General features: G+C 51.5%; 3 protein-coding genes across 15 annotated transcripts in view; 1 reads left to right on the top strand and 2 right to left on the bottom strand.

Annotated features, from left to right (window-relative positions):
* Positions 1–156: 156 nt before the first annotated feature.
* On the bottom strand, positions 157–7803 carry LOC121059309 (basic proline-rich protein-like). 6 transcript variants are annotated; one of them, XM_040536040.1, is made up of 13 exons: positions 6762–7803; positions 5105–5297; positions 4729–4833; positions 3777–3941; positions 3595–3674; positions 3152–3288; positions 2878–3020; positions 2660–2779; positions 2274–2393; positions 1991–2113; positions 1636–1755; positions 956–1063; positions 157–716 (listed from the first exon to the last, which is right to left on the bottom strand). In XM_040536040.1, exons 2-13 carry the CDS (start codon positions 5153–5155, stop codon positions 534–536), a joined length of 1455 nt encoding a protein of 484 aa, XP_040391974.1. In that variant the 5' UTR covers positions 5156–5297; positions 6762–7803; the 3' UTR covers positions 157–533. The 6 variants fall into 6 exon arrangements, with proteins under 6 accessions (XP_040391974.1, XP_040391973.1, XP_040391976.1 ...); XM_040536039.1 differs by having other exon boundaries at positions 5105–5294; XM_040536042.1 differs by having other exon boundaries at positions 5105–5224.
* A 3060-nt stretch (positions 7804–10863) lies between these two features.
* TOMM6 (translocase of outer mitochondrial membrane 6) lies at positions 10864–11833 on the top strand. The gene is made up of 3 exons (XM_040535663.1): positions 10864–11012; positions 11100–11201; positions 11496–11833. Exons 1-2 carry the CDS (start codon positions 10900–10902, stop codon positions 11194–11196), a joined length of 210 nt encoding a protein of 69 aa, XP_040391597.1. The 5' UTR covers positions 10864–10899; the 3' UTR covers positions 11197–11201; positions 11496–11833.
* Positions 11834–20303: 8470 nt separating this feature from the next.
* The window catches only part of USP49 (ubiquitin specific peptidase 49), a 28614-nt gene continuing 23151 nt past the window's right edge, over positions 20304–25766 (bottom strand). For 7 of the 8 annotated variants that reach the window (XM_040535650.1, XM_040535651.1, XM_040535645.1 and 4 more), the window contains 4 exons: positions 23969–24173; positions 22241–22349; positions 21277–21482; positions 20304–20514 (listed from right to left, as the gene is read on the bottom strand). In XM_040535650.1, coding sequence (XP_040391584.1) covers positions 20324–20514; positions 21277–21482; positions 22241–22349; positions 23969–24173 — 711 coding nt within the window. In that variant the 3' untranslated portion in view covers positions 20304–20323. The remainder of the gene's footprint in view (positions 20515–21276; positions 21483–22240; positions 22350–23968; positions 24174–25766) is intronic. The other variant, XM_040535652.1, reaches the window with a different exon arrangement.

The raw sequence follows: 25766 nt of genomic DNA, 5'->3' as shown, positions 1-25766 counted from the left end.
CTTCCCACCCCAGGTTTGGCAGCGCTGGCCGTGCTGCTGGAGATCCACGGACCCCAGGAGAGGGTCCCCATGGTGGGACCAGGCTGGGGGGGTCACCGCGGGTCCCTGCTCGCTGACCCCGGCAGAGCAGGACCAGAACAACGGCAGCGCAGGGGCTGCGAGGACCAAAGCTCATTCATTTTTATTTTTTAAAAAACAAGACCAAAGCCCGGGGTTTAAGGGAGCAGCGCAAAACCACAAGAAGGGAGCAAGGAGCTCTTAGAAGGGGGGAGCCCTCCCTTCGCCCCTGCCCCAGCTGCTCTCCCTCCTGCCACCCTCCAGTAAAACCAGCTCCTTCTTTTCTTGCAAATTCAGGTCCGGGTAGGGCTCGTCCCTTACCCCAGGGTGGGGACAATCTGCCCGTGCCCCCATTACCTGCTGCAAACGCCAATTTCTGGCCGCTCCCCGAAATCAGCAGCGCCCCTTCCACCTCCAGGAGGGACGGAGGGACCGCACCCACCCCGAGACGGGGGCTCCGCACCTTCGCCCCCGGCTCAGGGGCTGGGGGTGCTGGAGTCGTAGCTGTCGATGAAGTCCTCCAGCTCCTGGAGGTGGTGGGTGCGCACCTGGCGCAGGTTGGCCCTCAGCGCCAGCCCCAGCGCCGCCTCCATGGAGGGCTCCTTCTGCAGCAGCATCGTGGCCACCACGGCGATGGTCAGGCTGAACTGCTGGTAGGACTGCAGGGAGAGGCAAAGGGTCAGCACGGGGCACCCCAAAACCCCCCTGCCAGCGGCACGAAGCCCTCTTGAGGACTTTTTTTTTCCCCCCAGGGGCGACAGCCCCTGCCCACAGCACCTGGGGCTGCCCCACGGCTTGCCCATCACCCAGTGTCACCTTATTCCCCGTGGATTTTGAACCTCGAGGGTGTCCCGTTCTTGGCTAGCCCCAGACCCCGCGTGTGCCCGCCAGGACTCACCAGCTCGATCTCCTCTTTCCTGGCAAGGACAGCGGCGGAGCGCAGGTCTGTGCTGGCCGGGGAGGGCGCGGAGAGCGTGGAGCAGAGCGAGGGCTGGCAGCCTGCAGCCTGGGCAGGGGAGAAGTGAGGGAAGGTCGGATGCTTTGAAAGGGAGAGGGAGCAGGCAACGGAATAGGAGCGGGGTTGGGACCAAATCGGGGCTGCTGGGGACCAGCCACTCTGCGGGGGCACCCACCGGGACCTCGCCACCCCCTTCCCTCCCAGCACAGCCCTGGCAGCAGCGCCTCTGAGACCCGAGGGCCCCTCCAGCTGATTTCTCTTCCCCATTAGGCAGTAATTAAGCCACTCTGAAACACTCTTGTTTGCTTCGTTAAAGCTCCAGTCCTGGAGTCGGTCACGCTCCAGCGCACTCTCAATCCCCGAGTTATTTTTTTGGCCTTTCTCCAAGCCGTCTCCAATTTATCAGCATCTCCTGCACGGCCCACAGCAGGGCTGATACGGGCGCTGCATCCAGACAAAGCGGCACTTTAACCCCAGCACGTAATCCTGTGGCTGGGAAGGCCAACGAGAAAATCCCCCCAGGGCTCCTGGGTTAGATTGGTGTTCCTGAGCCTCGCTGCAGGTGTTCCCAGGGACACGAGGGCACCGTTCCCGCACAGAAGGGAGGGCAGCGCACGTACCAGCTCCGTCCCACCCACAGGAGGGTGCCCTGTCCCAGGTGACGCTGCTGGCTCGGTGCAGACGTCGGAGCTGGCCTGGCTGGGCTGCGCATCGGGCTCCACAGTAGCTCCCGGTGAGACCTGTGAGTTTTCGGAGGGATGAAAGCCACCAAGAAGCATCGGGAGAGAAAGCACCCAGGGGAAGAAGGCAGCAGCTGTGCGAGAGCAGCGGGAGCCAAGCAAACGCTGCTGCCTTCACAAAGGGAAACCTCAGCAGGAGGAAACGCTACGGAGCAGCGCAGCCACAGCCTGAAACCCGTCCCACCACGGGCAGCTGCTGCCGTGCCCAGGAGAGCAGGCAGGGCCCAGCACGCACCTCCGCACCCGGGCTAGCTGCGGCGCTGCCCGTCTCAGCAGGCTCCGGAGGGGCTGAGGGGCTGTGGGGTGGTGACCCAGCACCTGCTCCGGCCTCGGGGGCACTTTGGCTGCACGGCTCTACCTGCGCAAAGCATTTCAGGTGCATTTCAGAGGCCACAGAGGGCTGTCAATGCAGCCCAGGCAAATGGGAAAATGAGGTTTATGGAGAGGGCTGCAAAATCCCACCTCCCCCGTGGCACTGCAATTAGGCAGAAAGAGGAGATGGATGCATCGGCTCGTACCTGCTCAAAGTCCTCCTCCTTCCCGGTACAGGTGTTCTCTGGCAGGACTGGCTCCGTTTCCAAAGCAGAGGGGCCCTGGCCCTGGCTGCCTGCAGCTTTCTGCCCGTCTTCTGGCTCGACCTGGGGGCAGGGAATGGCATGAGGCAGGGACATTCATCCGTCCTGGGGAGAAGAGCTGGGGAACGGGACAGACAGGGTGCTAAAACCCCAAGGAAACCAGGGGCTTCGCAGCCCCAGAGAAGCCAGGAAAACATCCCACATTCTGTCAAAGAGACAGGGAGGCAGTGAGCAAAAGGGCTGGGTGAGAGAAGCAAGATGTTACACGGGATGAAAGGATCCTCTGAGCCAGGCAGCTCCTGGGGTGCGAGCATCCCTGCACTTCATACCAGCTTTGCTTCTGCCACTGGCTCCTGCTCCGCAGCCTGAGGATCAGTGGCTGGGCTCTTCTGCAGGGAGGCTGCTGGCCCGGGGGGCTCCGACACCTCTCCGCTCGCTGCCGGCAGGCCCTGGGGGAAATCGCATTGGTCAGGGGCACGGCAGCACCACGAGAGCCACGTGGCCACGAAATGCGGGTCAGCGCCGTGTGCTGGAGGCAAAAACCCACCTCATCCACCTGCCCCCAGCTCCGCACGCTGTCTTTGCAGGCGCTAGCTGGCTGGGGAGCATCGGGGCGCTGCGGCTCTTCCTTGCCTCCTGGCTGGCTCTCCTGGGGGCAGGACTGGGAGGACTTGGAGGACGCGTGCTTCCCTGCGGAGCAAGAAGCACAACGGGACCGAATCCACCAAATCCTAACCCTTGGCACGGAGATGCTGCTGGCTGCACACGCCGTGGCAGCGCCCTGGGCATCCCCAGGCAGGCACCATCGTGGCAGCACGAACCTTTGAAGATCTGGGGAGAGGCCGGGCTGTGGTACGCTGACATCTCTTGCTGGACATGGCGAAGGAGTCGGCAGCGTTTCCGGCGCAGGCCACGAGAGCGCCAGGGCGGGCAGCCTTCCTGGAAGGCTCCTTGCTCCCTACAGGGTTAAAGACAGCCCCCGTGGGAAATTCAGGCTGGCGGGGATCTCTGGTGCAACCTCCCGCCCGGGGCAGGGTCAGCGTCACTGCTGCATCGCCCTGGAGCAGTATTTACCCCGCCTGCTGCCCCTAGCCCTCCGCCGCGCACCACAGCTGAGCCTGGCCTCGTTTGTGCGTGCTGGGCAGCCCCCTCGTCCCCAGGGGGGCCACCCCGTGGGAGCCGCGCTCAGCCCGGACCCGCAGCCTGGTGCGGGATCCGTCCCCTTCTCCAGCCCGTGCCCCCTGCCCTCGGTGCGGGCACCCACCATGGGAAGTTGGCGGGGTGCTGCTCCTCGCTGGGGAACTCAGACCAGGTGAAGCAGCCCGGGGCAAACAGCGGCGGCACCTGCGGGGAGCGGCAGATTTAGGCACAGATCCCGCGGCACCGCGCCTGGCACAGCCACGGCCCCACCAGCCCTCCCCAGCCCGCCTCCCCTCACCCCCTCACCGGGTACGAGTCCTCGGTAAAGTCTTCCTCGGGTCTTTGGTACTCTTCTCTGTAGTCCCAGGGGGGTGGCGGACGGGGACAGTCCTGCGGTGCCCATCTCCTGTCCTCCTCCATCCTATGGAAGTCGGCGGGGCCGGGGAAAGGCCGGGGGTGCCGGGGACCGGGCTGCCAAGGCAAAGCACTGCTGGTGAGGCCTTGGGGCAGCTCATTTAGGGCAGCTCGCTTAGGGCAGCCACGTATCCCGTGGGCTTTCCAGCAGGAGTTTTGGTTTTACTCCTGTTCTCCCTTCCCACTGTGGCTCCAAGCTCTTCCTTTCTCCTGCTTCCAGGGGAGCCTCAGTTTTGGTCACCCTAAATTTTCAGGTGAACCCTGTCCTGTCCCGCTTGGCCGGGGAGGAGATAGGTTTGTTTGAATCTCTGGGTCGGAGGGCGAGACACTACGAGTCTTTCAGGGTTTCAACAAGGTTAAACTCTGACTGACAGTTTCCTGAGGAATTATTAGATGCTGGGCAAAAGCACATATGTTCCAAATAAAGAAAAAATAAATAAATATAGGGATTGAGAGAGAGAGAGAGACATCACCACCCGTGGATCCCGTGTCGACTCGGCCTCTTCAGGCTCTCAGGTGGTGGGCGCACACCCAGACGCTTTAGTGTCAGGGTTTCTAAAGCTCAGTCCCCACCTCTTTGGGCAGATCCAGGAGTCCTACACAGCCCTTTCCCAGGCGTGCCTGTTTCATATTGGGAAATGTTTGAGAAATGAGTCTGGGGTAGTTCTGGGGGTCTGAGAGAGACGCTGCCCTGCCTTCGTGAGGCCCACTCCCTCACCTTTGGCCCTGTCAAGGCAGATGGTTAAGACAACGAGAAGTGCGCTGCGGTTGCTCGGGGGAGCTGCACCCCACAAACCCCAACAGCACCCCACAAACCCCAACAGCCCTGCCCTCGTCCCCTTACCGGGTGCCTGTTATGCCCGCCTCTCCAGGGCTGGTGCTCCCAGGGCGGCTCGTACCAGTTGTCCTGGGGGCTGGGAGCGTGGGGTCTGGGCTGCCACGGACCGGGCTGCAGGGAGGACACGGGGAGCAGAGAGCAGGATGAGGCCCTCCCCTCCGCCGCTGCCTCTCTCCAAACCAGAGGGATGCTGAGCCCAGAGCCCACCCAGCCGAGGCTCCAGCCAATTCCCAGTCTTCCCAGTTCCCCCACGCACCGTGGCGATGCTCCCTCGGCTCCTCGGCATCCCAAGGGCTGGGGCAGCGGGCGCCCATCCTCACCACCGCAGAGAGGAGCCCCGCGGAGCCCCTGCGCTCCCACCACCACCACCACCACCACCTACCTCCCAGGGGGCGGCGGGGAGCCCCCTCCTGTGGCACTTGTTGGAGAACATCTTGCCGGCACGTCGCCCTGGCCTCTGCCCTTACAAAGAGAAGGCCCTCGGCAGGTCAGCGGCGCTCAGCTGCGGAGGGAGAGGTGTGGGAGAACGCGTCCCGCAGGACGGACGTCACCATCGGCTTGGGGACAGCTTCCTGCTGGGGCAAAGCAGACCTGCTCCGTGTCCCAGGAGGGGACGCGGGTCCCGCCCTGTGCCAGCACTGCTCCCCGGCACCGCACACCTCTGCTCCCCGCTTTCCCTGCCCGCCCCGGGCTCTGCCTGCTCGCGGCGAGGTTTCCATCACCCCGTGCAAAGCGCACGGGGTCAGGGCGCCCGGCGGCACCACCCCGCTATTGTTCCCCTGGGCTCGCAGCCGAGCCGCACGGCTGCCCCGGCGCCAGGCACGGCTCGGGCTCCCCGTGGAGGCGAGGGTGTCCGAGCCCTGCGGGTGCTCCCAGGCACTCTGCAGACTGGGAACAGCGCTTGTGGCTTCCCCACCGGCGGGCAGCAGCGGCCGCTGGGTGTTTATCCCATGGGACGCCGTCGGAGCGAGCAGGGGCCAGCTCTGACCCCACAGCAGCCGACCTAACCCCAAGCAGCCGGCTCCCAGGGGACGCAGGCAGCCTCATGCCAGGAGTCACCAAAGACGCGGCGCACACACCGACCCCTCGACCCCTCGCCTCACAGGTCGGCAGGGAGCAAGCGAGGAGAGTACGGAGAGTGAAAGCAAAAAATTAAGCCTTTTGTCCCCAAACTGAGGTTTTACCTGGCAGGGCAGGCCCAGGTGGCCCTAGAAGGGAGCTCACCACCTGGGAACAGCCCCAGCGAGCAGCGGAGTCAGCACGGCCGGGACCCCCTGCGTGCAGAGGGCCCTTCCCTCCCCTGGGGGATCTCACCGGCTCCCCTTGCTGAATGCGACCCAGCAGCAAGTGGCAACTGGGTGCTAATTTTCCCCCAGGAAGCTTCCCTTGGCCCCCTCCTGACCATTTATTTCCTGGGAGGGGCCACACGCCAGACTGATGCCCTCCAGGAGCTTCTGCTATTTGCGGAGCTCTTCCTTAGGCTGCCTGCAGCTGGTGAGAACGAACACCCATCAACAGGGCGTGTGCTCAGCAGGACCAGCAGAACCCCCCCCCATTTCCTGAGGACCGCACAGCCCCCCCGTGGCAGTCCTGCCGGTGTTCCCAGACTGGCCTCTGATAACCAGAGGCAGCCAATTCCTTCTCTTTACCTCCTCTCCCTCGTCAAACAAAGCACAGTTTGATGCAAACCTTCCAAATCGCCACGCCGCACCAGCCGCTCCGCCAGCCCTGCTGCAGGGGTCCCACCTCTGGGGGTCCTGCGGGGCTGTCTGGGGGGGATGTCGGGCACAAAGCCACCGTGAGACCCCCCCCCCCCATCCCCAGCGCCTGCCTCCACCTGGCTTGGTCACGGCCACGCAGTCCCCAGGACGCCCCCAGCCTTGTGCCGGGGGTATTTTGGGGAGCAGGGCACCCCAGCAGCGCGGCTGCTCCGGCACAGCCCGAGGAGGCGAAAGGGAAGGGCGAGAGCAGGGTCTGGGCAGCGCGGTGGCACCGGCAGGCCACGGCCCAGCACGGAGGGACGCTGCCGTCGCACCCACCTCTGCGGACGCCGGGAGCAGCGAGAGGTTCGCCGAGAGCCGCCCGGGGACGACGTGGCGCCGGGGCCGCTCACCTCCCGGCACCGCCGCTGGGCTCGTGGCCTGCTCGCAGCATGGCCAGCCCCCCACGCAGCGCCAGGCACGGAGCCCGCGGCAGCTCCGAGGCCTTCCCGAGGCTGCCGCCGGTCGAGGCACCCCTTCCTGGTGCGGCCAGGCACAAAGCGGCTCCGCCGGGGCGCCTACAGCCTCTCCTCATCCCTCTCCGGCTGCATTTCCACTGGGAATGGCGTCCCCCGGTTTGTTAGCGCCGGGCAGATGTGTCAGTGCTAGGCACAGGCACCTCGCCCAGGCGCGTAACGAGATGCATGGCTTTCCTGATGCTTAATGAACATCTGCTTCGTCTCAGGTCTGACAGTAGCTGTGGGTTTGGCTGGGGGCTGGGAACGCGTTGATAACGAGCTGGTCCAAACTGGTCTGCCCAGCAATGCAAACTCAGAGCGTAAACGCAAGTTTGTGACCTTGTAGGAGGGTAGGAGGAGAGACGGGGGAGTAGGGAGACTCGGAGTGAGTTTGCTGAGCCAAACCTTAGGAAAGGAGGAGATAAAAGGAAAAGCCCAAAGCCCGAAGCAGAGCAAAATCCTTCAGAGATGCCAAACGAGCAGTGCTGCTAACAGGGATGGGGCAGCTCGTGGCCCGCTGGAGCTGGCTGCCTCTCAGCGCTGCTCCCACCGGGCAGATAACACACAGCTCTCCAGCTGGTCGGTTAATTATAGTCTCTAATAGCTATAAATCAATTAACTAACAGGGTGGATCAATTAGCTCTCGGGGATTTGGGAAAAGAGTACGGCAGCGTGGACAAATTGTCTGCAGCATGGACAAATTGTCTGCAGCGTGGCCGGCGTGGCAGCACATCACCCTCAGGAGGGGAAACGCGCAGCTACGGCAGCTCCTCGGCTGGCACACGTCTTCCTATCAGAGTCAGGTCCTCCTCCTGGTGACCCAGGTGTCCCCGAAGAGGAGGATAAATAAATAGCTCCTGGGAACCACGGGGATGGTGTCCCCTGGAAGAGCAGGCTGCCTCACCCAGGAGGAGCACCACAAAATTTTGCTCGGGATTCCTGTAGATTGTCCGATTCCTTGCAGAGCCTCCAACGCTTCCTCACAGCCGTTGTCCATCTTTCTCATCGAGCTTCTAATTGCAATTAAGTCTGCAGAGCCTGTACACGAGAGAAACTGCAGATGCAGAGGTGGCTTGGGGAGCAATGTGTAAGGGGAAGACTGGAGCAGGGTCAAGCCCTGGCTCGATGCGCTCATCTCGTCCCAGTTCGGGCAGTGAACGTCCTGCCCCGCCGACAGTCATCAGTCACGGTGACCCTGGCACCTCGTCACTGCAGCACGGCGTTGTTTGACATGTAACCACATGGGCACACTAATATATAACCTGCTGTCAAAGAGAAAAGAGCATGCAAATTGCAGCAGGGATGTCTGCAATTACAGCGAGAGCAGTAACAGTGCCAGGGTTGTACGATAAACCTGGGTGGCTGCGAACACCATGGGCACTGCACGAACACCAAAATTAGGTACCTTAGGAGGGAAAGCGGTGGCAGTTCTGTGGCGGCAGTTCTTTACTTGTGCTGAGAGGATTTCTCATCTCCTGAGAGCACGAGGGTGCTGCACTGCAACATCCTCCTGGTCCTGCTGAGGGCACCCTGACTGTGCCAGGATGTGCTGCAGCTTGGCCGATCCAGCGCAGGGCACAAATCCCTGGTGTAGTGTTGATCTTACTACTCCCTGTTTGCTCCAGGCAGGCAAAATCTCAAAATTCAGCACTGCACGTAGTGCCTTTCCGTCTGTCCTCCGTGGCCATCCTTCTGTCCGTAGCTGGGCGACTTCTGCTGCAAAGCTGAGCCTTTGGCATCTGCCCTAAACTGGCCAGACCCCAATTCGCAAGGTTTGCAGGCCCTGGGGACAACAGCAAAGAATGAACGGTGCCAGTCGCCTGCATGGGCTGTGAGTGTCCCCCGCAACAAGGATGGCCCAAAGCCACTGCAAGTGCCCCAGACAGAGGTGGGAAAGTTCCCCGCAGAGCTGGCAGAGAACAAAGTTTTCCAAATAAGCTGTGAGGGCTGAAACAGCAGCTCCGGGAGTGGTGGAGCAGGCTTGTGAAAGGGCAGACCCCAGGGGCTAAGGAAAGCAGGGAAGAGTGGGATGAGGCAGAACTGAGAGCGGTTACAGTTCTGCAAACTGCAGCGAACGAGCAGGAAGGAATCGAGAAGAAATAGGGAATTTTTACGAAGTGCCTGGCAGCACCGCGGAGCCAGAGCCAAGCAAGAGGAGCCTGCACAAACCTGTGCCCAACTACTGCGAAGCCTCGGGGGTTACAGGCGCTGGCGATAACCTGCAGAAGCTGCGTGCAGGCAGCCGGGAGCTGGGCAGTTCAGCAAAGCGAACAAGAAATTGTATGAAGCTACAGAAACACGCAGGGAGGGACGGAGGAAACGGGAGAGATGTTTTCCAAACAACACTGCTGGAACGCTGTCCTGCCCACGCTCACACCGAGCAGTGCCCTTTGGAGCGTAGCAGCGTGCGTTACAAACCACGGCAGCCGTGCCTGGAAATTTCCCAGTCAGACACACTTACAGCCCACGCAGCGTTTCAGGCATCCCCCCCCCCACTTTCTACGCATTTTTCTCTTATCTTATCTCGCATCCTGCAGGCAGCAAGCCCCGGGCAGCGGCACGGCCGCCCTTATCACCCGCTGTGCAAACCTCATTCCCAGGCATGTCAATTGTCTGGTCCTGCCGGCGCTGGCTCGGCTGGGAGGTGACAGTGTTCACCAGGCGGTAACTTTCCGCAGCACAAATGCCTGGCCGGGGACACCGCTGATTTTCAGCTGCACCAGCACCACGCCAGAGCTGGGCTGGATGTGCCCGATCCCCAGCAGTACGTGTTTGCCAGCCACAAACAGGCCACGTGCTTGCGCAAGGCTTTTTGCCTAGTGATGGAAGCGGCCATAAAGGTGCCCTGGTTATAGTTAGAAAAATATATAGACAAAGAGGTCTGTTAGCATGGGAAGTGCCAGCTTGGGAACCCAGTGCATCCTTGAGGTGAATCCCTGGGAAGTGCAGCTAACCTGAGACATGCTGAGAAATCCTTGGTAAGTACAGAACAGAGAAACTACAATATAGTAAGGAACTCTAATAACTAACTTATTGTCTGAGAAAGTGAAGATCAGTAACAGTCACTGGCTGCTCCAGGTGGCAGTGCCCCACATCCCCCTAGGTGCCATCCCCTGAGGTGCAGCCCTTTGAAGTGCAGCCCCCTGAAGAGCAGCAGGGGCCCTTTGGGGAACAGCCCCCTGAGGCACAACCCCTTGAGGAGCACCCTTTTGATGTGCAGCCCCTTGAGGAGCAGCTCTTTGAGGCACAGCCCCGTGAGGCGCAGCCCTTGAGGAGTCGCCCCCTGAGTTGCAGCCCTGTGAGGCACAGGAGCAGCCCCTGAAGCACAGCCCTTTGAGGCGCAGCCCCCTGAGGCACTTCCCCTGAGGTGCAGCACCTTGAGGACCAACACTTGGAGGCGCAGCACCCTGAGGAGAAGCCCCCTTGAGGCGCAGCCCCCTGAGGAGCAGCCCCCTGAAGCACATCCTCTGAGAAGCCCCTTGAGGAGCAGCCCCTTGAAGCGCAGGAGCAGCCCCTTGAGGCACATCCCCTGAGGCTCAGTCCCCCTGAGGAGAAGCCCCCTGAGGAGGAGGAGCAGCCCCCTGAAGCACATCCCCTGAGGAGAAGCCCCCTGAGGAGCAGCCCCTTGAGGCACATCCCCTGAGGCTCAGTCCCCCTGAGGAGGAGCAGCCCTTTGAGGCACATCCCCTGAGGCTCAGCCCTCCTAAGGTGCAGCCCCCTGAAGCACATCCCCTGAGGAGCAGCCCTGTGAGGTGCAGCCCCTCGAGGAGCAGGAGCAGCCCTTTGAGGCACATCCCCGGAGGAGCAGCCCCTGAGGTGCAGGCGTCCCACCCCAAGAACACACGCGAAGCCCCAGCACGCGGCGCGAGGCCGCCATTACGCATGCGCCCCCCCCCCCCCCCCCCCCGCCTTCCCGCGCGCCGGAAGCGACGCCAGAGGGCGGCGGCGGCAGGGACAAGATGGCGGCGAGCGGCGCGGTGGCGGCGGGCGGCCCGGCGGCCCCCCGGCAGGGCCTGGGCGGGTGGCTGCGGGGGCTGCTGCGCTTCGCCGCCGACAGGAACGACTTCCGCAGGTCGGTGCTGGGTCGGCGGGGGGCCGGGGGGGGGGAGGCCCGGGACGAGGTCCCGCGGGCTGCCCGGGCGCTGTGCTTGCCTCACAGGAACCTGCTGCTCAACGTGGGGCTGTTCGCCGCCGGCGTCTGGGTGGCCCGCAACCTGACGGACATCGACCTCATGGCCCCGCAGCCCGCGGCGTAGCGGCGGTGAGGGGCTCGCAGGGGGCTGGGAGCCGCGGGGAGGGGGTCGGGGGCCGGCGGAGGGCCGAAGGGGGTCGGGAGGGGGCCGCAAGGGGTCTGGGAGACGCGGGGGGGTCGGGAGGGAGCTGCAGGTAGCCGGGAGGGGGCTGCAGGGAGTCTGGGAGTGAGGAAGAGGGATCCCAGGGGAGTCAGGGGGGCCCAGGAGGTCTGGGGTCAGCACTTGGTTGCATGGAGCAGACCTCAAACCAACCCTGCTTGTGCAAAGCGCCCTGACCCAGCTCTAACTGCGCTTATTTACAGGGCTAGGGAAGGATCAGACCTGCACGGCCGAGGAGTTCGCCCTCCCCATTCCCCAGGACCAGAAGTGCTGTGTGTAGCAGTTACAAGTTCTGATACGCTCACGGGAGTGGCTCCCGTTCTTCTCTGCAGAGCTCCTACTCCTACATCAAATGTGTCCTGTTCAAAGCAACGACAACAGGGGGAAAAACTCAAGTATGGAAGAGAGAATTCCTGATCAATTCATTCTGTAAGGAATTGAGAATAGTCTCCTCAAAGATCTGAAGCCCTTGCACGCAGAATTTTCTTCTGTATCACCATCTAGGTGTCTAATTTAATATTAAAGTATGTAGAATAACGACATGACCCAGTGGAATTTCATTTTTTTAATAAGAAACTTCAGCTTACAAAAACAAGGTGTAAAAAGAGTAAAGATTTACAAAAAAATCATAAAAACATGATTTATATTTCACACCCAAAAGACAAAGGAACAAGTCCAGTCCTGGGTTGTAAGCAGGACTCATCAGCTACTTATTCAAAGGAAAAACAAAACTGTAAAAAGCCCTAGGTAAACTCTAACCACCGGAAGGTTTCATGGGTGATGTCTGGCTGAGATAAAGCTGGGATGTTTACTGTAAAAGAATTAGGACCCTTTTTTGGGAAAAAGAAGCCATTTGGTGTTGCATAGCATTTTAGTTCCATGGCCTGAAACTACAGCTTGCCCTTACCGCCTTGGAGTCCAGCTGGGGGTGGTGAAGCTGTTGAAGGGGCAGTGAAAGCAGCACACGAGGCTGCCGGGGGAGCTGTAGGTGTAATTTCAGCAGACAGGGGCCACTGCAGCTCCAGAAGATGCTAGTTGGAGAGCAGAGTAACTTCCCAGCCCTGAGCGTTATGGCAGTATGACTGCAACATGGCTTCGGATTCTCTGGGACAGTTGTGCACAGGTTTTTAATTTAAGACATTCCTTTGAAGTAGCACTGCCCCCGCGCTTTGTGGCTGAGAACTGCCCCTTTAACCTGCCTGAAAGAAATTAATTCCACTACTGACAGATGTTCTAAAATGCTGTTTTCAAAGCAGGACCTTTTACGTCCTGTAAAGAAACAAAGTTCTTGTGAAGTATGGATAATCCAGGTTCTGCAGGAAGAGTTTCTGAAGGAAAAAGGGATTAATTAGAACATTAGGTCATTTTCTAGTTAATCTGAGTTCTGATTTAGAACACACTAATCGCCTCCTGAGGCCGGGGTTCAGGCAGGGGGTAGTTCATGCAGCTAAGTACATAAGGCTGCCACAGGTGACTTACTTGATGTTGTCTTAAACCTTGACTGAAATAAAAGCTGCTGACCCCGTGATTAGGAGCAGTGCTTCGAGTGTTTGCACTGAGCTGTGAGACAGCTGGACAGAGTGCCAGAAACATTCGGTCATTAATTGGATTCTCTTGTCACTCGCTGCTGCCTAGGAGTGTCCTTGAAGCAAAGGCAGTCTCATTCATGAGCACAGCACGGCATACACCGGCTTGTCATTAGTGACGTAAGCAGCAGAAACTCAAAGCAGAAACTAGAGGCTGTTCTGACTTAAAGCACCCCCAGAAGTCACTGATAAATCAGGAAACCCACCCAAGCTCCAGCTTTGATCCTTATCCAAGAAAGGAGAGCAGCTTTTTACTCTTGTTTTCACAGGGGCTGCAAGGGGATTTCATCCTGAAAGAAAAACGCTCGTGTTCTGCCCAGCCGTTGCCAACAGCACCCTTCCAGGGATCTTAACTTAGAGCAGGATTAACTTTAAAAGGCCTGAAGATTAACTTTAATTCTGCCCTTGCTCAAGTCAACAGCGGAGCTTCCGGGGCATTAGTGGAAGCAGGGGCTCCCCAGCAGCATCCCACCCGCGCCTGCCACACCTGAAGGAGCTCAGCACTGCTCTCGGAGAAGCTGCTTTAACCATCCTGAACTTTGCAACTAAATTTGTTCTATGGAAAAGCAGACTTGTGAGAGATTTTGACTGGAAACAAACTTAGCCACTTGTTCCTTTGCTGTAAACTGCTTATCCATGTAGATGGATAGGAGGCCGTGGCTTAGGGTGTGACTGCTTAACCAAAGCTGAAATTAAGCAGGGAAAAAATACGGACCTCTCTTACATGGGCTCTAGGTTTCTGTACTTTGCACGTCTGATAAACAAGGTGAAAACTGATTTTCACGTGGATATGCGTAGCTTATCTCATAGCAGTAGAAAACAGCCATTAGGGCCCCAAGTCTAGTAACTCCATTTAATAAATGTAAGGAGAGCAAAGATGACGTGCTACGAGATATTCCCGAATCCGAGGTACAGAGTTACGCAGACCGAACACTACTACACCAACTGTGCAAAGGAGGAGGAGCCCCAGGGGTGCTTATCCTAACTTCTTACCTACAGATCCTATTCAACAGTGCACCACAAGCCTGTGGTGGCGTCGCTCACCTGCAGAGCTCTGGCTTGCCCACATGATAATACATTCTTTAACCTCTTCTATCCGCAAACAGGGCGTTGATTCAATCATACTAATAGAGTTGTAGCAGTACAAGTTATGCCCATAGCATGGATGTGGTTATCTAAGGAAATAAGGCTAGCTTAAGTAACAACGCTGCCCGTGCTGAAGGGGTGTCTGTGCCTCTTCAGCAGGAGGAACATTCAAAAGCCTCACGCTCCCACGAAGAGATGCTCACATGGAAAGTCTGTGTAAAGCAGGAACAGAAGCAGGCCTTTTCTACCCCAATTTCCACAGAGTTCTAATTGACAAGTCAGGGCCCAGAACCGGAGGTTTAGCACAGGGAAAAAAAAGTCAAATTCACTACCTGCCACCTCTACTGAAAGTATGTTATCAAGACTAAGAAGTACAAACCACATTGTGTTCAATCACCAACTGTATCATCTCCTTTCTCACGTCCAGTTATGGAAGCATTTACGGTGACGTTGTGGGCTTTAGGTAGGTAGCTTCTTTTTAAAAACTTGAGAATTTGGGGTATTGTTCCTTAGGAACTGCAATTTTTAATGGAAAAGCACCATTCGTTTGCCAGTGTGAGATTACTGATAAGAGAAATTTTTGCCCCCCAAACTGGGAGCTTGCTGCTAATGAGACTGCATTTGGATTTTAATGCCTATACCGGCAAAATATGCAATCGTCTGACAAACAAGGTCTGCGTATCAGACGCTTCCTGTCTCTACTGAGCGCAGACCACAGCTCACTGCTGCAGTCAGCTTGGCTTTATCGTTGCTGGTTGTTTCATTCCTCCCGTCTCCTTCCCTCACCCCAACCTGCACAAAATCAGTAGTACGGCAGTTCAAGAAGAACCCAAAGGGTAGAGCACTTTGCTGTAACTGAAACGCACTCCGTGTCGAGCAGACGCTTCAAAACAATAAATAATTAACAGTGGTTAAAGTCAGTCTTGGGCCCACTGGCCCGGTCTTTTTTTTTTTTTTTCCTTCCTCCCCCCCTTTTGGGAATGTACATTGCAAACAGCATTTTTAAGACTTAAGAACTCTTTTGAAGGTATTTTGGCCCACCATGCAGTTATCCTTTAAACAAGTGGAACCCATTCTCTCTCAACACAGAAAATAAAATAAGCACAATGGAAGGAGTAGCCTAAAGGCACACCCCTTAAATGAAGTAATACAAACAATCACAAGTTGGTACAGGTAACCGACATACACAGCTTTTGATCATTTCATTTGTGCTGCAGATTTTACAAATTTAAAAGCTTGCTAGAATGCTTCACATTCCCATCTATCTACCTGCAATAAACAGGTATCAATGTTAATGTAATAGACATGAGAAAAAACAACACTTAATTGAGGTTTTATCTTCCCACGGGCAATAAGTTCTCTGCCTGAGTCCGTCCTATCTGATCTCAAACCAGCTGAAGGGATTAGACACACAAAGAGGCAGAATTCAGAGCTGCTGCTTGGATTTTACTACTTACTCTGAAGAAGGGACACTTGGCCACCTTACACAAGTGATGTCTTGCATAACACACTCACGCAGGCATTACCACGACATGTCTTTGCTCAGGTGCGGAAATGTTTGCTGTGCTGCTAAGTGGAAATCTGTGCAAACACTGCCATGGTGAGGGGAACTATATTCTTTCTTTTCTAAGCCAGCCATTACCATTATTTGTAACAGAAGGTCTTTTCCAAAGCTACAGCTACTCTACCAAAACCAAAAACCACTGGAGTTTGTGTTCCCTGCACCACGTTACATGATGTGATAGGCGTCAACTTACTGACCTGGCTGGAAGGGGCCCAGATGACATGAGAAAATCTAAGCAGCCAAATCTAATCTGCCTTTGAACAAGTTGCTCCTTGAATTATTACAAACACAGATTTCAAACACGTAACAGTAAAACGCTAGCTTCTGAGCTTGCTCGTAAACTTTTTCACTCACATACAGATATGAAATGTAAAAACGTCAGCGATATTGAGAGTACTTATAAAAAACACACAAATCTGTTGCTTCAGTCAGGAATTAATGACTGATTTCCCAACGTTTCTGTCCCATGCAAAATGTTATCGGATACAAGGCACCAAATCTAAGGAATCATACAAAATTAGTTCACAAAATTGTATTGGCAGGTAAAACTAGTCTCCCTCTACTGTTTCTTCTTTAAGTACTTCTCATTCTGCAGTACTGTTGGCTTCCACTGTAGCTTATCCTGGGGTATCGGGCAACAGCCAGAAGGTTCATTAGTCTCTCCCATTGAGGTGCAATTAAGCATACTCAGGCCCGGGGACATCACAGTCAACATAAGCGTGTCTAGATTGCCACCAAGACAATATTTCTGCTAGAAGCCTTGCTTTTACAAACCAAAATAACTTCTGATAGTGAGTCCATAAGACACACTTACTGCTTTTACTGCTTCCAATTTTATTCCTACGCTCAAAAAACCGGCTGGAAGTCCTTAAGTACATGGGAGTGGTGCTGCCACCCAGAAAAGTTTGATGTCAAGCATTTAATATGCATTCTTCCATTTGCTGCCTCCCATTGACAACTCCAAAGCCAGACTGTAGAATTGTTCTGGTCAGAACTAATGGGGAAAATTTGTTTTTTTCACTGCTTTGCAGAGAAACTGTTTTTGTGGTATGCATAGTTTAACTTGGGCATGCAGGCAGTAAAGGGGTAACATAAAGGCAAATCTGCGCAACTGACTCACGAGTGGAATGAAGTTAGCTAAAATCAAGTGTTTTCTAATGACTACAGCAGATGTTGTATCACACCTGGCCATGAATACGTTAAGATTCTTCATTCTTGAAAGCATAACATTAAGGAACACCAACTTACTTACAAGTTGAATAGAATAAGGACATGCTGGGAACGGTTCTGTCCCAAAGGCTGCCTACTCATGAGTCTGACAGTGGCTTTCTTCGCCCTCAGACAATAACCTGCAGGGTGCCATGAACCCAGCACTTGCTCTCAGCATCTCTCGAGGCAACTGGCTCCTTGTTACAGGACTGAACCCCTCTATAGGAATCTCTGTACATACAGAAACCAATTCCACTTCCAGTGGGACCACAATAAAGGTTCTAATCCTGCACTCAGCTTGCGACTCAGAACTTCGGATGCTGAACTCCACACCTGAGCTAAGTTACATCATTTGCTTCGGTGTTTGCAGAAGTAGAGCCTGCATTTGGAATTATTCTAAATATGCATCAGTGTATTACCGGGATTTGAAGCCAAACCTTTAAAGGAGGGACAAAGTTTGCATCACAGGCTACGCTTTGTCAGGCATTCGCTTAAGTGGGCTTCGTTGTAATTGCAAGTTGTATGTTTGTCTTACTAACGTAAAGAAGTAGCTTCCAATTATTATTTCTGGCAAGCAGGACACTATAAAACAGTGTCCACCGTGACGGGGACATTGGGCTATGCTTATACAAAGATGCCTGCAGTAGACAAATATAAACCAAACAGCATAAAAAATGCTATACGCTATCGCTTCCAAATAAAAGCTAAATATTACAGAAACCTCACAGTGTTGGAAAAAGCAAGTTTACTTTGAAGTATAATTCATTCCTTCCCTATCAGGGCAATCATTTTTCTGACCGCAGTATCTCCACGTCTCAGCACAACTAGGCTAACGTCACATGGAGAGGCCACTAACGTCAAAAGATGTCAACAGCAAATGCTACAAAATCCGCTTGGGCCATCAGGTGCACCAACAGCTAAAGGTACGCTCCCAGCCCCCCTCCACAACTTATTCGCTGACAACTGCATTAATTACTACCTGAATTCAAATATTAACGCAAAACACTCAGTCAAAAGATGAGCATTCATAGCAAAGAGTCTTGGCTCACTGCAGTAACAACAATCAAACTTTATATAAACAGGACCAGCACTGCTAAGGGATTTGGAACAAGAGCACATTATTTGGTAGTCACAGTAAACCGTGACTGTTCAGCTTTCCCTTCCACCGCTGAGATCAAGAAGGCAACGTTAAACACCTTTTCCTTTAGTTTTCCTTTTAAGACGTGTAGTCTTCACAAAGCATGTTTTGCTCTAGAAAAGAATCCATCATGTACCTGAAAATATCCCGTACCTGAACATCACAAGCACTTGATTTTCCTTCCTTCATGAATGCCAACTTCCACCTGCGCTGAAGCCAAAGCAACTTCCTCCGCATTCAGCGGGGTCACGCTTAGTTTTATTCTACCTCAGTCTGGCCTATTGCATTTGCATTAATTTTATTTACTAGTAGCACAAAAAATAATGCTACCTAGTAAATACATAGATATATAGACATTCATAGGAAATCCTTCCAGACCACGCTACATTTAGAGAAACAGAAGTCAGACTTTTCCATTAGTTCCTACGGGACTGTTTCACACTGACTTGTCTCCAAAAAAATATGAGCATATGGACTCCTGATTATTCTTAATCGGCAAAAATCAGTTTTTTGTAGGCTCAGAAAGCCACGTGTTCCTCAGACATACAGGAAACGGGAATCTTTAAGGACAGAGGAGACCTAATGCGGCACTGTGCTCTCACAAAAGAGGAGTTTCATATTTGCTGTGCTCATCTCTGCAAGGCTAAAGTGACTAATGTCAGCCAAAGTAAAACAGACCAATTTGCCCATAGGACAGGAAATCAGAAGTTACAGTAGTGGCAGTGGAAAAAGAGGAACGGTATTTGGGAAATTTTCCTATTCACCCCCTCTAACAATAACGTACAGTTATTACTTTATGTCTCATGGGCATATGATGAAAAGGATAAAAGTAGAAGAAGGAAGAAGAGAAATCTGCTTTCAGAACTTCTCTTCCTGATAATGAAATCCATTTTTTTTTTTTTTTGAAGAACCTCATATTTTAGATGACAGCAACCTATAACCGTTTCAAAAAAAAATAAAGCGACCATCAAGATTGAAAGATGTCAGGTATCTTTGCAGTTACATATTCAAATTTGTTTAAAATACGAAACGTGAGCAGTCAAACCCCAAATTATAAAAATACCTGAGGTCCAACTGTAGGCTGAGAAGTGACTATAAAAAGTCAACTAGGGCCCTACGTTCTAAAATCAAGATGATTACAAGATACAGACATTATTGTAGCCTTTCAAGCTCAACATGTAATTTGACAGTTAACTACATTCCTTCCCCTTATGCCCCAGCAGGAATAAAGACTTCACAGGTTAAATTCTGCTCATGACATCACGACATCGGTGCAACCCCACTGCCTTCAGTTATTCTGGGCCTTGTGTAACCAGAGTCCATGAATATTCCCACTACAGGAGCAGTAACAGAACCGAGCTCTGTCTCTTACCGTTGTGGTATTACCTTCATCCTGTTCCCCTGAGGAAAACAAGCCACACTTGTTAAAAAAAAAAAAAGTGCCAGTTTTCCAGTGTAAGTTGCCTCCATTCTAACTGCTTCTGCTGTCATGGCTGTGCAAGTCAGGGCTTCGAATTCTTTATAACCTGATGAACACAGTTATGCCAGCGGAAACCTGTAATATAGGCTTCGGTTTTGCTTCCACTGTAAACAGATGTGACTGATCACACACAGGTACATTCCCGTCTTATTACAGGGTGTTTTTGTTGTTTTCTTTGTCTGGTTTAAAACAAAACAAAACACACATTCTCCAGAGCAGAACTGTTTCAAGAATCACATTCCTAGTGAATTTAGCTGCCTATTCAGTTCAGCCTAGAGAATAAACCATCAAGTGTGCACACAGCCCCCAAAACACTGAAAAAAAAAGAGCTGTTGACAAAAATAGCCAGCCATTGGTTTGCCCTTAACTGATAGCAAATAAATTAGTATCACAGAAATAGCTGAGGTCTGGGGAATATTTTCTCTTGCAGAAGCGCATCAAACATTTCTTCAGCAAGAATGGCTTTTAGGGCAGCCAACTCCATCTATCCGACAATCATAAAAATAAATACCTGGGTGTGATTCAAACCCCGGAAATCTGAACGACAGTTAAAGGGGATGGCACTATACCTGCTCCTTCTAGAGGTTTATCAGCATTATTAGGTACTGAAGGTGTTTGGAAGCCAGTTGAATGCTTCTATTTCCTGGTTGTGCTCATTTGTTATGTGTTACTCAAATCCATTTTGATATGAGGCTAATGATACAAAGCATCAAACTCTCCCTTTTCATTTTGCGAGCATAATTTAACAACAATATTCATTAAAAACTAAGATTCTGACTACAATCTTACGCATCAGAATTGCACAGCTTGATATACTTCTCCAGACCCTGGGCGGCAAACACCACGATCTGATCCCCTTCCTGCAGTGAGCCTTTTTTCCTACAAAGAGGAAAGTTGTGAACACCGATGGTTTAAAAAAACAAAACAAAAAACAACTGAGACCGTTGATTGAGTTATAGAGCTTCCCATCATGGGAATGTCAGTCTTCTGTCTTTATCACTATTTTTGGACAGCACCTGAGCTTGAAGTTGTTTTTCTGAGATTCTTGCTTTGTCCTGCACTGTTCTTTGAGTGTAAAAGAGAATGTAGGCCTGGGTTTTGCACACCTCCTCCACGCTACATACATTCAGTTTGGAGTCATTGCAGTGGACCCAAAAACCTAGAAATCAAAGTGAGAAAGAGGACATTAGTAGGGGAGGCATCATGTCTTCTGATTGCATTTTGGAACTGTTCACAGGAGACATCCACAGAGAAAAAGGGTAATGTAGGACAAAAGGCATCTGTACCGTTTGCCCTACAGATACTTTGGAAAGGAGTTTCTAAAATGGGAAACATTTTTACCACTTCTGTGCTGTTAACACAGTTTAGAAATATGGAATCATAATTTAACCAATTGCATATTATAGCCCAAAAACTCAATTAGGAAAATAAGAATTCCCCAGAGACAGACAATCTGTACCTCTTTCTGCATCAGTTAAAAGGCAGAATCAATGCTGATTCAGCTGCAGAAAGACGACTGCTGGAAATTCAGAAAAACCCTGCGGATGTTATTCATGAATAGTCCCTGTCCAGTTTCAAAACACTTTCTGTTTATCTCACCATCCCAAGGATACTGAGAAGAGACACCCAGCTGGAGCAGCTCCACAGAGTTACATCCCGTGAGAAAATGAAGCATTCATGCTGTTAACAGTGAGCAATAAAAGGCATCCCGAAGTGCCGCAAAGCAAAGAGCAGCAATCTGTGGTCTTTACACAAAAAAAATAAAACATGCTCCTAGCAATACATTCTGGGAAACAAACTACTGAACAGCAGGAAACTCAATTCCAAACAACCTTAATCATGAAGCTTTACTATGCACTATGTCTATGGAATAAAAAACGAGATTCTTGAATTTGTTTCCCCCGAAATAAGGCACACGCACCTCCCTCCGTGTTGTAGCAATATGCTGTGTAGTGTCCTGAGCCAAACCCTTTACCATGATGCATCACCACAGCGGAGAGGTCATAGACAAAGGTCTCTTTGTCAAGAGAGGAGAGAGAGTCCCTGCAGCAGTAAGGTTCCATGTTTAGTACCTGGTCAAAGAGGACATGGACCCCAATCTTCTCACGGTGATTGCGTTCAGACCACCTGCAAACACAAGGGCACAATCAAAGGCTCAGGACCTTTCTGGGGAGCAGCAGAGGGCTGTAGGAATGGAAGATGCACTCGATAGCCACTACTGAACAGCTTAAAGAGCTTTCCTTCAAGAGGGCATCACGACTTTTTTCCTTCTGTTTTCACTTTAACATCTACTGCAGTCATCTTTTGCATAAAACTGACTCAGTCACCGATGCCCATTGGCTGCAGTTACAGCATTGTTGGGACTTGTAACAGCCAAACAAAGAAAACAGAACATCTACTGCGACAACCAAATGCCATTTAAAATGCTCAGTTGTAGAAATATAGAAACCTCGCTTCTCATAATTGTCTACACTAACCATTTTAGAAACCTTGTATTTTGAACTTTGCCTGCTATGCTTTATTTAACATAACACATATATTTAACTATCACAGGGGATCCAGCTTCAGCAAGTCTTTCACTCAACAGATGAGTTCATCCATCTCACAGTCACTGCTTCAAGTTGTCTCCAAGATCAGACAAATACCATTAAGTACAATTCACAACACATTACATTGCATGTAACAAAAAACATGCTACAAGCAGGCCTTTTTTTTTTTTCCCTCCAGGTTTTAGTTAGTAGCAAGCATTACACATCTTCTCCGGGTAAAACATTTATAGACGTGCATTTCCCAGGAAGTGAGAGAAGTTGCTGGACCCCACTTAGTACTTCTCTCCCAAAAGACAGAAGGCACCTGCCTGACACCACGCAGCGTGCCCCGCTCACCTGAATCGTTTAAGGTGCAGTCGGAGGACCTGAGGTAGCCTGTAGATCATTAACTGCTTTTTAGCTTCACTCAGAACAAGAGGTTTAGGAGAAGACTTTCGCCGTTTGCCTACCAAAAAAAAACAACATATCAAGGAAAGATGTAATTATATTGAGAAGGAAAGAGAGCCCGTTATGAACTTTTTCTTCCAGCAGCACTAGTCCATCTCACATGCACCCATAGGATGGAAACACGAGTAAACATTTCTTATGCATTCCTTCACAGACAAGCAGCTTTCTAGGATCTAAAACCATGCTTAAAAACAAAGTATTTTTAGACATCTAGGGTTGCAGCAGTTTCAGCAGGTGAGCTATCAGCATACAAATAACACTATTAGACAATGTATTTTTTAAAATACCACTGTGATCCATTTATTAGACCACTACAACAAAGCTTACACTAGCAAACTTAGCTCCAGGATATTAATACAAGTTAGAGGAAAATGCTTCCAGCAAGGTTCCACCTCCAGGAGGAGTTCTGGCCGCTCACAAAGCAAAAGGAACTGCTGAACAGAAACTGGAGAAGAGGAGGGAAAAACCTTCCTCTTCCCAGTGATTACTCTTTCCAGGACACCGAACATACTACCATACCAGGAAGACAGGTGGCTTTCAGAGCTTCCAATAAGAAATGTACCTGTTAATTAGATTTCTGCACCTCGCTGCACCAGCTCAGAACAGATGGGTTGCTCCTCCTCTATCGCGTCTGATGAGCGGTGCCCCCAATAGTTTTTGGCACCTAGATGCAGGCTATTTATTTGCCTTTCGCTGATTTTTTTCAGCTGGTTAATGTTTCTTTAGCTGTTTAACTCTGAAGTAACTGTTAAAATTTGGGCTCCCACAAAAAAAATCACAGAAGACTGAGTTAAGATAAAAGCTGTGTTCGCCCACATCGACACTTTGTGAACATTATTTGTGAATCAGAATCTGTCCAAATTGTATTTGGCTTTGTTTCAAGGACATCTAAGTCAATGGTTATTTCCTAACATTTTGGGAAGATGTTCGGTAACTGATTCACAAGTTGATAGTGTAGAGATCTCTACAAATACTTGCTATTTCAGCTGCCTAGTTGCAATGCAAGTCAAATTATTGCCATTTTCCTCCCAAGGGAATAAACATTTGCCATAAATACCTACATGAAAAAAATTCAAATACAGCTTATCAGAGTAGCTGAGCTGCAGGATTATACACGAGGCTAAAATTATATTCAGAAATATAATGACCTTACACTCAGACCTGCTACAGAAGTCGTCTTCTAGCTGAGCACAGCAAAATACATGCATTCATATAACTGGTAATATATTAACCTGAGACTCACGGAATAACGTCACTTCACTGCATTTTGACAAAATACCTACAAAGAGATAGAAACTCTAACCTGGTGGCAGGCCACGAGAACTCTGCAGTTGTGATTTCTGGTTAAAGGATTCAGTCAAGAACAGACAGCATACAAACAACTTGTTACAAAAGCTTTCCTGCCATGCAGCAGGTAAGGACTATTATTCCTTATCGTTTTCTCCTCTTCTCTCCAAATCCAATTCCCTCAAACTCTAAGTTTCCTTCCCCTTCCCCTCCAATGCAAGGGAGGGGTATGTATCGGTCACAACAGGTTTTCAGACAGAAAATACACATCAGGAACCTCTCAGAAAAAAACACAGGGCTTCTAATCATCAGAGATAGCAGCAGACTTACTGTTGCATTGGTCGCATGCATATATCCTCCCTTCCAGAGCTTCAGTCTCTGTGAACTTGGCCAACATTTCTGTCAGCATGCACTCCGTCTGGTTAACGGGGACGATCCCTTTCTCAATGGAGTGATAGCGCTCAGGAAATTCCAGGGAAAGATCCCAAAAGGGCTCAACGGTGTTGGATTTGTAGTTGCATGTTATGCAGGTGACCTGGCAACGAAATGTTGATACACAAATGAAGTTATGTACACATACACCTGTAGACAGGCGTTTACATTCACATCTAAACTGCAAGCTTATGCCCAAGATGAAGCACAGCTTCATGGACACAAAAATGGCCAGCTGGTCAAGAGAAACCTTCTTAGATTTAGTTTTCAGATTAGAAATGCAAATAATTTAGAGTGCTTTCTCAGTTCTCCAGAAATGGAGACAATATTCACCCCTATCAGATTCACTTCCTCAGAAGAAGATATTACAGGTGTAATACTACTTCACGGTTGGGTAACAAGCACTTTGCTTGCTACTACAAGCAGTATGTGTTAGCAATTATCATGCAATATTCCTTCCCTAGTTTCTCTATTTTCCTTGCACATTCTAAAGTGCTGTGTATAATTCCTCTGTTTCATCTGCTAACTATATAAAAATTATTCATAAATGGAGCATGAAAGGACAAATTTAAAATGCACTTCTCCTGTCTTTCTGGAGTATTATAAATATGAACAGCAGAAAAGTTTTCAATTAGTCCCAGAGGCAGCAAGCGAGAAGATGAAGAGGTAACAAAACCAGACAGCAGATCCAGACTTTGCACTCTCGTGAAAACCCTCCAGCGGAAAACCAGCTTCCAACTTTGCACTGGCTTTCCAGCCATCCACCTCCGTCCTCTGACGGCACCAGTAACTTCACGATGTACTAAGTGTAGTTAGTGGATAGGGAGGGAAGTCCTCTGTGCTTGGGGAGGTCTAAAATTCAACGCAGTCTCTGTACACATGGTACACAGGGAGAATAAATAGCTTGACAAGTTATTTATAATATATCGTAACAACGGATAACTTACACTGATTTATGAACATCTTCATGCTGGTAACAGGCCTGCCTAGCACACTGACCTTAGCCATAACGCAACACGTTCCAGAGCCAAGAGACAACCGAACAAAGAGCGTTTTGTTAAGCAGCACGCAACAAGTTCATGCAACGCAGTCGATTCAAACAAACCATGACTTCGAGCATTCCTTCCCTGGAAAGCCAAAAGCTTTAGCTCGAAAAATACACCTTTTAGTATTTAATGTGCACGGAAGTTCTTAGGGGTGGTAGGCACAGTAAGGCTGGCACTCAGACAGACCACGTAGAGACTAACGGGGATGCACACACATCGTATGCCTTGGGGGCTGATCGTGGAAGCCCTGAAGTGTCAAGTTGTGTGTGCATTCATTTCTCCTGGACAGCAAAGGCAGTCGAGGACTTTCAAACACGCTGTGCTTTCAGGGTCAGCCTTGTGGGGAGTAACGCGTTTCAGACAAGGGAACAGCACAGGAATAAAAGACCAAGCAGCGTGACAGGGCAGGCACGTTCAGCTCCTACAGAAACATACGTTAAGCATGCTCAGCATCTCAAGATGACTTTCAAAGGCCTGCAAAAAAGAAGTGTCACAGACAGCTTATTCTTTATAGCACAGGCTGACTGCCCTCTCTGTCCTTCATCGTATTCTTTCTAGTCACAGAAACAAAACCATAAAGGGACAAGAACTACAAAGACACTTTAAAAACACAATAAAAACTTAAAACTAGGGGCTCAGAACCTCTGTGC

The sequence above is a fragment of the Cygnus olor genome, chromosome 24 (assembly GCF_009769625.2).
Source record: "Cygnus olor isolate bCygOlo1 chromosome 24, bCygOlo1.pri.v2, whole genome shotgun sequence".
In the NCBI taxonomy this organism is placed as follows: domain Eukaryota; kingdom Metazoa; phylum Chordata; class Aves; order Anseriformes; family Anatidae; genus Cygnus; species Cygnus olor.
Note: the sequence above shows the minus strand (reverse complement) of the source record. Positions and strands in the feature narration are given on the sequence as shown.

What these genes read in the sequence shown, in the direction of transcription:
- TOMM6 (XM_040535663.1), top strand. Translation starts at nt 10,900, where the DNA reads ATGGCGGCGAGCGGCGCGGTGGCGGCGGGCGGCCCGGCGGCCCCCCGG. An exon ending in GACAGGAACGACTTCCGCAG is followed by an intron (nt 11,013 to 11,099) that starts GTCGGTGCTGGG and finishes CTTGCCTCACAG; the next exon opens with GAACCTGCTGCTCAACGTGG.
- LOC121059309 (XM_040536040.1), bottom strand. Translation starts at nt 5,155, where the DNA reads ATGTTCTCCAACAAGTGCCACAGGAGGGGGCTCCCCGCCGCCCCCTGG. An exon ending in GCGGGCATAACAGGCACCCG is followed by an intron (nt 3,942 to 4,728) that starts GTAAGGGGACGA and finishes TTGCCTTGGCAG; the next exon opens with CCCGGTCCCCGGCACCCCCG. An exon ending in CAGCTAGCCCGGGTGCGGAG is followed by an intron (nt 1,756 to 1,990) that starts GTGCGTGCTGGG and finishes GAAAACTCACAG; the next exon opens with GTCTCACCGGGAGCTACTGT.